Source organism: Mixophyes fleayi, chromosome 9 (assembly GCF_038048845.1).
Source record: "Mixophyes fleayi isolate aMixFle1 chromosome 9, aMixFle1.hap1, whole genome shotgun sequence".
Taxonomy (NCBI): Eukaryota; Metazoa; Chordata; class Amphibia; order Anura; family Limnodynastidae; genus Mixophyes; species Mixophyes fleayi.
The window spans coordinates 126169715-126183057 of NC_134410.1; the positions used below are offsets into that span (position 1 = coordinate 126169715).

The window sequence follows — 13343 nt, forward strand, 5'->3', positions numbered from 1 at the left end:
CGCTGCCAGCAAGCCAGTAACCCTTTAACTGCCTTCTCAATATACAGCCACCACATGGATTTATATGCTTTTAATTAGCAAACAATGGCATTGTAACAAAATGTGTCTCTGACATATTTTTCATGTTCCGTGTGGGATTTTATTGTTTAATTATAAAAACTAGACATTTACTGTATGATAATATAAAAAAAACAATCATAGCTCTTACTGATTTTAAAAATCCCGAATCTGGTTGCAGAAAAATACTTGGTTATTAAGAGGTTTAAGCTGAATGTGAGCTGACATGAATGTCCGGTTTGGAGAGAGAGGTCCCAATGCATAAAGCAAAACTATTAACAACATTCCACAAACAGCCTGGGTGTGGTACAGCTGTGTAATGTTACGGACGTTATATTGTTATACAAGACTAGAAGTTGAAGACCCCAGTAAGTTTCTCTCAGACATGAGGATCTCCTGTGCACTCACCGTCCTATTGCTGAGCGTTACGCTCTGTGCCGCAGAGAGCACCTGCCCAGGTAAGTCACAGCGACAAAGAATAAGTCTAAGATAACAGCTTTTCTTCATGATGTCATAGAGCCTAAACAATGGGACCCTAGTCATTAACATTATCATTTAAACAATATAATGCAATTCATTGATTACACCATAGGCACAAACATTCGACAGTCTTTATTTTCAAGATAGAAGTTGCACTTCAAAGGGATTCATAAAGATCTTTCCTAGAGGAATATATGAATACATTCTATACTACAATAATAAGAGTGTCTTTAAAGCCTCAGCAACACAGAGTAACAGTGTGTGTTTTCAGGATTTCCTCAGATAACTATGTGGGGATTAACTCTTACCAGGAATGGATCTCTCCTTTTAGTGAAGTCAATGATTCAAGTGTTAGCTGGATACACACCTATGCCATCTTACTTCAGATGTGATTTCTGTAGCTATTTCACCAACGATTAGCATGCCGATTCATGTGTACACACCTACATGATTAACCGTCAGATCTGTGATCTTCATCTCTAATAACCAGTCTTACAACTGTCACTGTTGTGTACTTCATCCCTATGATCTCTGACATTGTGTTTGTCGTGGCTGTGTGGTAGAAGTGAAAGTTTTGGGAATCGGAGAATCGGACAAGTTGACGATCATCAGAGGGTGCCCAGGAGCCCCTGGACATGATGGATTGAGAGGAGATCCTGGACAACAGGGGGAGAAAGGTCAGATCACTATTATTGATGTATACAAAAAACTCAGTAAGGTTTATGTAATAACATGGTACAAATACAGGAGCACAACATGGGCTGTAACCCATCATGTTATTTACCATGATTCCAAAATGTGTTTAATGTATACAGGCACAAAGTCTGCTACACCCTCAAGATGGTGTGTTTGGAGGGGGTATTATATAGACAGAAGAATTGGGAGGAGGTAACGATTTTATCTAACAAAGGCAAAACAGCACCTTCTTAATGAATGGTAAGCTCTGCAAATAGATTTAGTAACACCTTCATAAAAGCCAAGTAAAGTCCTGCTGCATGAACATTATTATACAGTCATCTCTTCATATTTACATTGAACAAAGCTAAAGGATAAACATATATTTATCTGCATATCTCAATTAACTAAACTGAATGGTAGGGGCCATTGTACATTTCTGGGTGTAGGTAAAGTCATGTCCACAATAAACCTTTCTTAAATGAATGAATCCTATATTAAAACTATTGAAATAATTTAATGGAAGTTCTTTGTTAATGTGCTTAGTTCACATTATTGTCTTTAATTTTAGGAGAGGTAGGATCTATGGGACAACCTGGGAAAATTGGACCAGCCGGGAACAAAGGTAACTCTCAATACCAATGAGTTTATTACCAAATATTAACTAATAAATATTCATGATCTATATTAAACTTATGTAACATACGGAGCTACAGCTGTTGTGGGTCTCAATTCCCAGCACGCCCTGCTGGCTTTTGTCAGGGCAAGCTGGGACTTGTAGTTCTTCAACACCTAGAGAGCTGCTGGTTCCGTAAATTTGTAAACTTTAGATTGTGATAATCTGCTGTAAATTATTATAACGGAAGAGTAGTGACATCATCGCATTGGTACTCAAGCGAGAAGAGCGATATATAAATTTATTTCTGAGCTTCGTACCAGTGAGTGACCTTGTTTTTGTTTTTTTGTTCTGTTTCTTCTATTAATGAGGTTGTTGAATATTTTTTATTTCTAACATATTTCCACCTCTATCGTCTCTATTTTATACCCTAATCCTCTTAATGTTAACTCTCGAAGTTTGTCCCTTTCTACTTCCTATATCCTCATCCTCTTTGTAATGTTTCCTTTTGTTCTATTTATGTCGTCTTATATAGTTGCATTCTCTATTGTTTCCTGTATGACGTTTTACTGATTATATTGTTTCTGTTGTCCCTTATCTGTATTTTTTTCTGTTTATATTTTGTTGATTGTGAGGTGCTGCAGATTCTGTGGCCCCATATACATAAGGATGATGATGATGATGATTAACTAAGTATCCAATAGCAATTAATCATTATTAGAGACTTGTTTATACTTGATGAGGTTCATTTATACCTGGACTCATTTTCGCCCAAAGTGCAGGCATAAAATATGTGTTTATAAACACTGGTATTTGTATAGTAACATTGTTATATATCATTTTACTGCAGGAGATCCGGGTATTCCAGGGCTACAAGGACAAAAAGGTAAAAGAGCGATGTAATTACATTGTTTTGAAATATTGTCACATTTATCTTCAGCCTATTCATCATTGTCTGCATTTTTATTTCTGTCTACAGGGGATAAGGGAGACCCAGCCCTACCCGAATCTATGTACGGTGAGGTTATTATTATTATTATTATTATTAATTTTTATTTATAAGGTGCCACAAGGCGTCCGCAGCGCCGTACAGAGACAAACAAATTACAATACAATGGGAGACAGCACAGTACAGTAAACACAGCAACTCGTAAGCTCAATGCACAGCTAGAGAGGACGGGGAAGGGGGAGGTAGGATCCGCAAATGACGGGGCCCAAGAAGGAGGGCACGGAAGACAGGGAGACCCCCAGGGGGGAGGAGGGAGCGAGAGTGGACGTGGGGTGGAGGACCCTCGAGGAGGAGGGCTAAGTAGCTGGAGAGCAGAGTTAGAAGTGGTGGAAACAGGAGGAGAGATGGCCCTGCTCAGAGGAGCGTACAATCTAAGGGGAGGGGTGGACAGACAGAGAGACGCAGGGGAGAGAGGGAGAGTAGGGGGATGGAGGTAGAAGATAAGGTAGGAAGTTAAGTGGGAGACAGAAAGGCTTTAAGAAAAAGGTGGGTTTTTAGGGCCCGTTTGAAACTGGACAGATTAGGGGAAGTCCTGATGGAGGGAGGGAGCTTGTTCCAGTGGAGGGGGGCAGCGCGGGCGAAGTCTTGGATACGCGCGTGGGAGGAGGTTATAAGGGGGGAAGAGAGGCGACGGTCAGAGGCAGAACGGAGAGGGCGGGATGGAGCATGAATAGAGAGGAGGGTGGAGATGTAGGGTGCAGTGGAGTTGTCGAGGGCCTTGTAGGTGAGTGTGAGGAGCTTAAAGAGGATTCTGAAGGGGATTGGGAGTCAGTGAAAGGCTAGGTAGAGGGGGGAGACAGAAGAGGAGCGGCGAGAAAGGAAAATAAGCCTCGCGGCAGCGTAAAGTACAGATCGAAGGGGAGCAAGATGAGAGTGGGGGAGGCCAGTGAGGAGGAGGTTGCAGTAGTCCAGGCGGGAGATGATCAGAGAGTGGATGAGACATTTGGTGGCGTCTTGGGAGAGGAAGGGCCGGATGCGAGCGATGTTACGCAGCCGGAAGCGGCAGGATTTAGCAAGAGAGAGGATGAGGGGGCCAAAGGAGAGAGAGGAGTCAAGGATGACACCAAGGCAGCGAATTTGGGGGACAGGGGAGATAGAGGTGTTGTCGACAGTGATGGAGAGGTCAGAAGGGGATGAGGTATGAGAGGGAGGAAAAACTATGAGCTCGGTTTTGGCGAGGTTAAGTTTGAGGAATCTAGAGGACATCGAGGAGGAGATGGCAGAGAGGCAGGTGGACACCCTAGAGAGGAGGGAGGGAGAGAGATCAGGAGAGGAGAGGTCGTCAGCGTAAAGGTGGTAGCTGAAGCCGAAGGATCTGATGAGTTCACCCAGGGAGGAGGTGTATAGAGAGAAGAGTAAGGGTCCCAGAACAGAGCCTTGAGGGACCCCGACTGGAAGGCTGGACGGGGGGGAGAGAGACCTAGAGGTGGTGACAGAGAAGGATCGGTGAGTAAGGTAAGAGGTGAACCAGGAAAGGACTGGGCCGGAGAGGCCGAAAGACTGGAGGGTGTGAAGGAGGAGGGGGTTGTCAACGGTGTCAAAGGCTGCAGAGAGGTCAAGGAGGATGAGAAGGGAGAAGTGGCCCCTGGCTTTAGCAGAGAGGAGGTCATTGGTGACTTTAGCCAGGGCAGTTTCAGTGGAGTGGAGGGGGCGGAAACCAGGGCGGAAACGAGGTTCTCTCGAACATCTAATACTGGGTCTATAAATGATTTAATATTTTATTTAGTCGTAATAAACAGAAATTTGCACTTACTTTTTAAGTAAGGGAATGTTGTAAGAAGGAAAATATTCCAAAATGTTTCTGAAGTCAACGTTTTAACCTGTTTTTAGATACTGCCCTGTTGGTAGCTTCAGTCCATGCTGTGACCTATTATTGTTTAAAGGACTAATAATCCCCAATGCCGTGTTTTGCCTCACAGCATAGACAGAATGTTATCTGCTCATGGTCAATGCCCCTTATGTCCTGTCTACCCTGAGATTGTATAGGATGAGAGAGGACAATATTGAAAAAACGTTCCTAAATCCAAGACGTCTGAAGGTAACAGGGAAGACATACAATGTTCCAGAGTGGCAGCATCGGAGCTCAAATTCCTTCCATCATATTTATGCTCTCAGATAGAATTAGTTATATTATTTAGTCACTGTAATATTCTGCTTCCTATCTCTCAGCTGCCAGGAACTGTAAGGAGCTGCAGGATCATGGAGAGACTCTCAGTGACTGGTACACAATATACCCGGATGGGAAGACCCCACTGAGAGTCCTGTGTGACATGCACACTGATGGTGGTGGCTGGATTGTAAGTCTGTCTGCAGAAATCTCCTACAAATATCCAGTTCATGCCTTCAGGGAATTTCTTGGTCTTCAAAACAAAAATCATTTGCCCACAAGCACAACCCCGCTTACTACATAATATAAGGTTATAAATGACATTATTACTAAACTTTAAATAAATGTAAATTCTCCCAATAACCATACCTCCCACCCACCCACTTATATAACCTACAAGATTCCTGCAGTTGGGACTTGGATGGGTCAGTAGTTACTCACCTTGGTGGCACCTGTGATGGTGTAATGCTGATAGCTGAAAAGTTTTGAAAGTAAAGTTTGGTCATTGAAGGAGTTGGTGGGACAACCACCTTCAGCATGAGGGCCACTTGTAATCAGGTCACTGAGCCGGACTGATAAATAGTGAATCTGTCTCTTCTGAGCCCCATCTGTGTCGCCTTATCCCAGTTTATGTAACTTTTCTTCACCCGATATCTCTGACATGATAAATTAGTCAGTAGACTAGAACTGCAAAGTCCCTGAGTTTGAATTCTGAATGTCGCTGCTGTGTAGCTTTAGGACTCATTCCCTTTCTGGTTTTCTTAATATAGATATTTCAAAGACGTTACGATGGTTCAGTTGATTTCCTGCGTGACTGGAAGTCCTACAAGATGGGGTTTGGCAGCCGCCTGACTGAGTTCTGGCTGGGGAATGACAATCTTCACATGTTAACATCATCAGGTAATGATCACTAGGGGGTAAATTTACTTAAAATTGCTTTTAGTGCTCTAAACCGCAGCATTTACTACAGGGCAGTTTGAGGCTGTGATGTAGAATTGTTTGCCTATGTGTGGCAGATTGAAAACGTCTAGTAAATCTAGCCCTAGGATTTCATATGATTTATTTGTAATTTTTCTTGACCATGGTAGATTTGTTTGAGTGTTTCTTGTGTGAGGTAACAGAATAAGATGGAAACATGTAAGATGCATTTGAGACTAGATGAGGGTCTGATCTTTTGCATGTAACAGGGGCAGTGACATGATGTGAGGAGGGGAATGGAGGCTGCAGGAAGCCACAGACTGAGAGTTATATAGTGGAAGGAGCAGGGTCCCCCAGCAGAGTATATCAGGAGATTGGTGATGTGACAGGGACAGTGACATGATGTGAGGAGGGAAATGGGGACGAGTGGGAAGACAGACAGAGTTAGATAATGGAAGGAGCAGAGTCCTCCAGCAGCACAGTATAGTGATGTGAGCCTACTGTCAAACTCATGCAGGGATATTGTGGTGTTATAAGAACCTCTGTATGACATGAAGTTCACATGTCAATCCTGAGTAGTTGTTAATGTTTGCTCTTGTCGGAAAACTATTTAGACATTAATTTGTTTCCTCCTATTGCAGGTACATGGGAACTACGTGTTGATCTGCAAGACTTTGACCATAACAAATATTCTGCTACTTACAAATCTTTCAAAGTTATGGGAGAATCTGAGAAATACAAATTGATCCTTGGAGACTTTCTGAGTGGTGATGCAGGTAAGGAACGACAGTGTTGATAGTGATGTTTAAACAAATGACATTGGCGCGTAACGCGTGTGTAGCTCTGGATGGCAGTGTCGTAACTTTATACCACAATTGACCAAACAGTATTGTTTTATTACTGTGTTTGTTTCCAATTGGAAAGTGCTACGGAGCATGCTGGTGCTACATAAATAAATGTTGATGATGATGATTATGAATAGAATATACTGAAGCAGCGATTCTCAGTGAGTGCTGCTCATATATATAAAATGATATCATCCTCCTTCTAAACATCTAGTAAAATGTATGCACGTATCTTCAGATCTGCTCCTTGTTGAATTTGGATGTACGGATACCCGAACTGCCTACATTTTAAAACAAATGCACATTGCGCTCAGTATGCGTCCGTTGATGAATCAGGGCCATGATGTCCAATTTCCCAGGAAGACTGTCCTGAGTCTGGTTATCACCGGCACACTGGTGGCTGGATAGGTTGCTTCTTACTTGCGACGCGTTTCAGCATGAGCTTTGTGTCTGGGAATCCTACAGACCTGCTTTTTATTTGTGGTGGTTCAATTACCATCCTGTTTACACCAAAACAATGTTTATTACAAGTAACACATGGATTTGGCAGACATAACCATTTGAAAGTTATGAACCCATCCGTTGTGTATACATGTTCGCAATCATTAAATGGTTTGAACAAAATGAATAAACGATCGGTGTCTATGATACTAACTCCCTAAATTCTAGCAGCCCATTCCCTCCAGGGGGCAGCAGTTGTGCACATTTATATATAACCCTTATTGTACATTTTGTTTAGGAGATTCTCTGAAAGTTCACAAGGGGATGATGTTCTCCACCGTGGACCAGGACAACGACGCAGATGCAAGAAATTGTGTCCAGTTGTACAAGGGAGCCTGGTGGTATAATGTCTGCCATCATGCAAACCTTAATGGACTGTACCTTCCTGGACAGCATGACTCCTTTGCTGATGGCATTAACTGGCACTCTGGCAAGGGGTATAATTACTCCTACAAACAGTCTGAGATGAAAATTAGACCCGTGTAATGAAACAGAAAGAAGCTTCCTACAAAGAACACAGAATTACACAGATATTATCCTTCCTCCACTGCTGTAATTAATGATTATTGTGTAACTGCATGTTATTATATGAATAAATCACATACTGATATACGCATCTATATAAATGTCCTTGTACTTACAGTAACATCCTGGTATTCTACCCTTCCTGTGAGGTCATTGTCACCCTTATGTCACATCTGGGCGTCACTGGTCTCCGCAGTCAGACATTACTATTAGTGGGTTTATTACCTCCTAGAGCCTTCCATAAAATATTACCAACAAACATCATTAACACTCTTCTTTTCTCTTCTCTGTTTTGCAGAGAGTTCAAACTATAGTTGTGGTTTAGCTGGATGGAGGTTGAATAGGAATATCCTAAATTGTCCTGATTTTCCATTTGGGAATGTTGGCGGGAATGGATGTGTGTGGTATACCTTTTACTATATATGTTATATTGTATCAGAGCTAATTTCTGCTGCGCCCAGGTCACTGGAGTAAAGGTGTGCATAACAAATACTAGGAGTAATTATATTTTATTAAGTAACACCAATATAATATGTGTTTAATTGGATTTACTGAATATGACTGCTGTTAGTAAGTATAGATTCATCTTCACAGATTTTGTAATCCATGATTTAAAATACATATTTTGGTGTGGCTTTTAAGCGGTGCCGTCTATGAAAGTAAAAAACATACATCAAACCTGCAGATCACAAGGCACGGTGCCGATTTTGTGACCTGGGATCCATACTAGCAGTGCAATATAACAAATAGTGATTTACAGAACACGATTGACGAGATCAGTAAAATCACATGCGTTCTGTGTATGAGGTCTATAAAAGGTTCCTGACTTTACAATTGGTCACTACAATGCGGACACAAGGTAGCTGCAAAACTATGTCTAGACACAAATCTTAGGAAAGTACAACTTTAAATCTAGCATCCAGCACACAGATGTGACCGTTATCATCATAAACACATACACCTTCTAAAAGGCGTACCTTAAAGCTAGATGTAAGTCAAAACTTAGATGTACGGCAAAGGGCTAAATAAAAAAACTGTTTGTGCACAATGTTCGTGTTCCAAACCAGCGGTTTGCTACAAACTGCATGCGGCTTGTTCTAAACCGCGTGCAGTTTGCGTCTTTCAAAACTGCCGCACATCGGATGCAATTTTATGCAAACCGTCTGAGGTTTTAAAATCACAGCTGAGGGTGCCTATTGGACTTGGCTAGTAAGTGTGCCCTGCGAACACAGGTTCCTCCACCTATTAACTTAGAATAAACATTAATAAACACTAGGGCTCTTCCTACTACCCCTGGGCTGTGGGTAGTAGGGTAATAACGGCGATAAAGAGTTAAAATAACAAACGGACGCCATTTTGTTTCAAGTGTGAGATTTTTGTTTGAATAGCAAATAACAAAAAATAACATTTCTTTTGCAGGTGCAAAAGATACAGCTCCTAACAGGTGTGTTTGTGTTTTGCATGAGCCACAGTTGCGTAAACACGCCTTTACTGTACTCAGCCAATGTCAGAATACCCCTGCCCCATCCCTCCTCTCCAGTCGCGCCTAAGTGACAGAATCTCGCAAGTCTACATAGGCACAGATGCATGTGCCAACTTTTTGGGCATGCGCAGAATGATTACACACAAGTTATGCTATCCAGCCTAGTGTATATGCCTGTTCCATGGGAGAGGAAAAATATGTCAAAATGGGGGTGGAGTCAGTGTGTGGAGAAATCTGAGGGAGGAGTCTGTGGAGACAGAGACACTAAGGGAGGAAGACAACAAGTTTGTGAGAGGAGAGAAAAACGACCTGAAGCAGAGAGAGACAGCAGAGTTACTGTGAAGTTAATAAAAACAGAAGCCTGAAGCTGACATTTGGGACAGAAGGTGGACTGAGATGCTACTATTAGACTGAAGAGAAAAGGGATAGTGTGGGGAGTCCTGAAAGTACATGTATAATGGATGGTTGTGTGTAGGTGATGTCTCCTACAACATTGCCAATTAAAAATAAACTATAGATATTCTGAATAAAACAAATGTATCCCCCATATTAGTATGAATGCTCACCTGCATTTCCTGCTGTAAAGTTTCCAAGTTATAACTTGTACTTCTCAGATCCACTGAAGACTTTCAATGACGAGTATTTGCCAAAATCTTTTGTGTTGTTAAAGTTCTACAGATCGACACAGTTCCCTGGCACTTGGGTGGAGACCAAGAAGGTTTAACACTAGTTCTTGTACCAGTCCATTAAGTATAGAGAGAGCCATGACCAATCCCGGTTGCATGCCTTTGCCTCAGTCATTCCTATGCAAGCTTCCTTACTGGTGACCTAAGTATCAGATCAATGGGTGTGTATATGTATGTATGTATGTATGTATGTATGTATGCATGATGTATATATATATATATATATATATAATATGACTGTAAACCAGTTACAATGCTCTGTGTGAATTTTAAGAAAATCTTTCAAGAAAGATCTTAGATGTCAGATCAAGTTGACAATTGCTATAAAAACACTCAACTTGGCTTGAGAACTAATCTTAGTGCTATCCTGACCAGCAGCTACACCTCCTGAAGCAGTTCTGCTACCAACACTGCGCTCCTGCTGCTTTGCGGCACACGTCTTTGGGAGATTTATTGTTTTATGTATCCTACAATATGCAATCTAAGGTTCACGGTTTCTTTGTGCCCAGCACTGTGCTTGAGAGACGGGTTATTTTTGCCTATTGTGTCAGTACAGTTACTTCATGTCAGGCTTTTCTTCTTAACCATATTATTATTTATATATTTTGTGGGCACCAGTTTATTATTTATGCATCTATATACGAGAGAATATTTATTTAGTTATTTATTTTGGGGCATGATTTATTTAATACATGTTAACGGGCGCACGTTACGTTATTTTAGAATAATGTGGTAACAATTTAAGTATTTTTTTACTTTGTGGGCACTATTACTTGTAATTATTATCTAAGGTGGTACATTTTGACTTTTTTTTGCCCTGGTACCCACCAACCAGGGGTACCAGGAGGGGACCTATACAGGGGCCCGTTTGTTCAGGCCTCCTGTAGAGGCCCAGGATCGATGCTAAGCAGCATGGAAGGGTACCTCTATTTTTTGGATACTTTGCAAATCTGCAGCTTCATACATCTAGTGATTTGTACTTTTATAATGTTTAAAAACTGGGACAGTGAGGTGTAATGTGGCACTTTTGAAAACAGTGGGTTTCCAGAGGTTTACTGTTAGTTTGCCATTTTATACATCAGCGGTTTGCAAATTAGCAGGTCAGGATAAAAAATTGCAGAAAATAAGCGATTTCCGGCAGATTGCCATCAGTTTGGGGGTGTGGATGGTACTGAATGAGATCAGCTCCAAGTTACTGGAATCAACACACATCAGACCAAAAGCTGGAGTTTTGTTTCGTAAATCCACGGCTTCCGCAAAACATTTGCCTCATTATTAGAACCAGGAGAGGTCAATGGACAGCATAAAGCGCAGAAAGGAATGTGGAGGAAGATTTACCCCAATTGTCCATGGACTCACCCCCTGTCCTGGTCAGCAAACCTGTTTCCTGATGGCTCAGATTGTTGAATTTTCCTGCACTCATTCTTTCACCCATTTCTCTGCAGTAAGTTTTCTCACCCTAGGGCAATACAAATCTCCTTAGCTGCATGGTTGCCTGTATTTCAACGAATCCAATATAAAATTCTTGTACTAACACACAAGGCCGTCAACAAAATTGCACCAACATACATCTTCTCACTTGTCTCAAAATATCTCCCAACTCGAGACCTCCGTTCTCCACAAGATCTGCGTCTCTCTTCCACTTTCATCACATCCTCCCATTCCCGGTTACAGGACTTTTTACGGGCTGCATCCACTTTGTGGAATTCCCTCCCACAATAAGACTTTCCTCTAGTCTTCAAACCTTCAAGCGTTCTCTGAAAAACCACCTCTTCAGGCAAGCTTATGATATTCCTCAACCAGCTAATCACATAGCCCACTCAATACTTTTTACCTTTGCATTCTAGCTGGTCCAATGTGCAATATGACGTAACACGTGCCCTTGTGTTTCAAACTACCAGTGTCCTATAGATTGTAAGCTTGTGAGCAGGGCCCTCTTACCTCTCTGTCTGTATGTATTACCCAGTATTGTTTTATTAATGTTTGTTCCCAATTGTAAAGCGCTACGGAATTTGCTGGGGCTATATAAATAAATGATGATGATGATGATGATGGGCTCCTTGATTCTTTCAGCTGACATAGCACAAATATGATGAGCTGATGGTAGATGGCGAGGAGTCCTTTCTCTCTGCTGAAACTGATACTCCTAAATGCAGGTATCAAGATGAATGCAAACGATACCATCCTGGGTGATTGGAAGGCCGCTGCACATGAACTCGACAGTCTTTCCATCTGATCTATGCTGCAAGAGTCTGGAAATCAATGGAATATTGGGCAATTGAGCAACTATGTTGATCAATCTGAGTCAGTCTCGTGGAGGCATTGGTGGTGCGAGCCACAAGGATCTGCTTCAATGTGGGTAAACACAGATTGTCCTTCTCATGAAGTGGTGTGACCCAGGCCAAAGCCTGGCCAGGCAGCAGGGAGATGACATGTCCCACTTTGATCTGCCCTGTGGGGAACAATGCTGCTTGTAGCTCGAACTGCAGGCGAATCTAGATCAGGAATCTCTGGCACCCATCGAGATTCCCATCAAAATACAAGTGCCGTAAATTTAGGCTCCATGGCATAAATCTGGGATTTTGCAGTCATGTGATTCAGATGGCTGACCAACAGCTTATATCGAACATCAGCCACAAGGGCTGCTTGGTTCAGGACTCTTTCATGGTGACAAATTTCATGGTGCTAGATTCTCCCAGGAGAACACAAAACACACTAAAAAAACTTGCATGTTCAAGGCTTGGTTTTCTTTTAGTCTTGATTGCCTTGAGTTTTAGCAGAAGTCCTGAGTGTGTTGTAAGTGTTTATACAGGATTGTTGCATAATCCAGTATGCTTTTGTTGTGTAAGGTTATATTGCTGCAGTTGTCAGTGTGTTGATGGTGCACTGCCACCTATCGTTCACATCCGGTATTGCGGCAGATCCTCACAGAGTTACAGTTCTCTACATAGTATATAAGGGCACACAGCAGAAAACGTACAGACTTAACAGTAAAGGAATGATGCCTTAGACAAAGTCACACCCGACAAAACGCACTGGGACCATTGTCCCTGCAGGGCCTATGTATTGAATTTTTATTGGGTGAGCCCTGGTCCACCCATGTTTCATGTGGTCACTAAGTGCTGTTTAACAAAAGTTGAAACTCCGCACTTATATTCAGGACATACTGGTAAGATCTTGCAAGAGAAGACTGTATTGCAGATCTACAAATAAAGCTATTGGACTATTTATAACCACAAAGTAAAAAGGATCAATCTAACAGACCCCTCTGAAGAACCCTGACTGTGGTAGGAACGTTGGACATTGTATCACTCTATATTTTTCATTTTGGATTATTTTTTTATTTGATATTTTCCGATTTTTCTTTTTTTTCTATATTAATTGCCTTTCTATTCTCCAATACATTTCAGTTTAGTATATTAGCCTGAGATTATCACTCTT

At 41.7% G+C, this 13343-nt stretch overlaps 1 protein-coding gene across 1 annotated transcript; it reads left to right on the top strand.

Moving 5' to 3' along the window:
- The first annotated feature begins 321 nt into the window (after positions 1-321).
- LOC142101284 (ficolin-1-B-like) lies at positions 322-7820 on the top strand. Its single transcript, XM_075185642.1, has 9 exons — positions 322-515; positions 1101-1214; positions 1784-1837; positions 2679-2714; positions 2808-2846; positions 5007-5134; positions 5715-5844; positions 6504-6638; positions 7447-7820. Exons 1-9 carry the CDS (start codon positions 377-379, stop codon positions 7692-7694), a joined length of 1023 nt encoding a protein of 340 aa, XP_075041743.1. The 5' UTR covers positions 322-376; the 3' UTR covers positions 7695-7820.
- The last annotated feature ends 5523 nt before the right edge of the window (positions 7821-13343 follow it).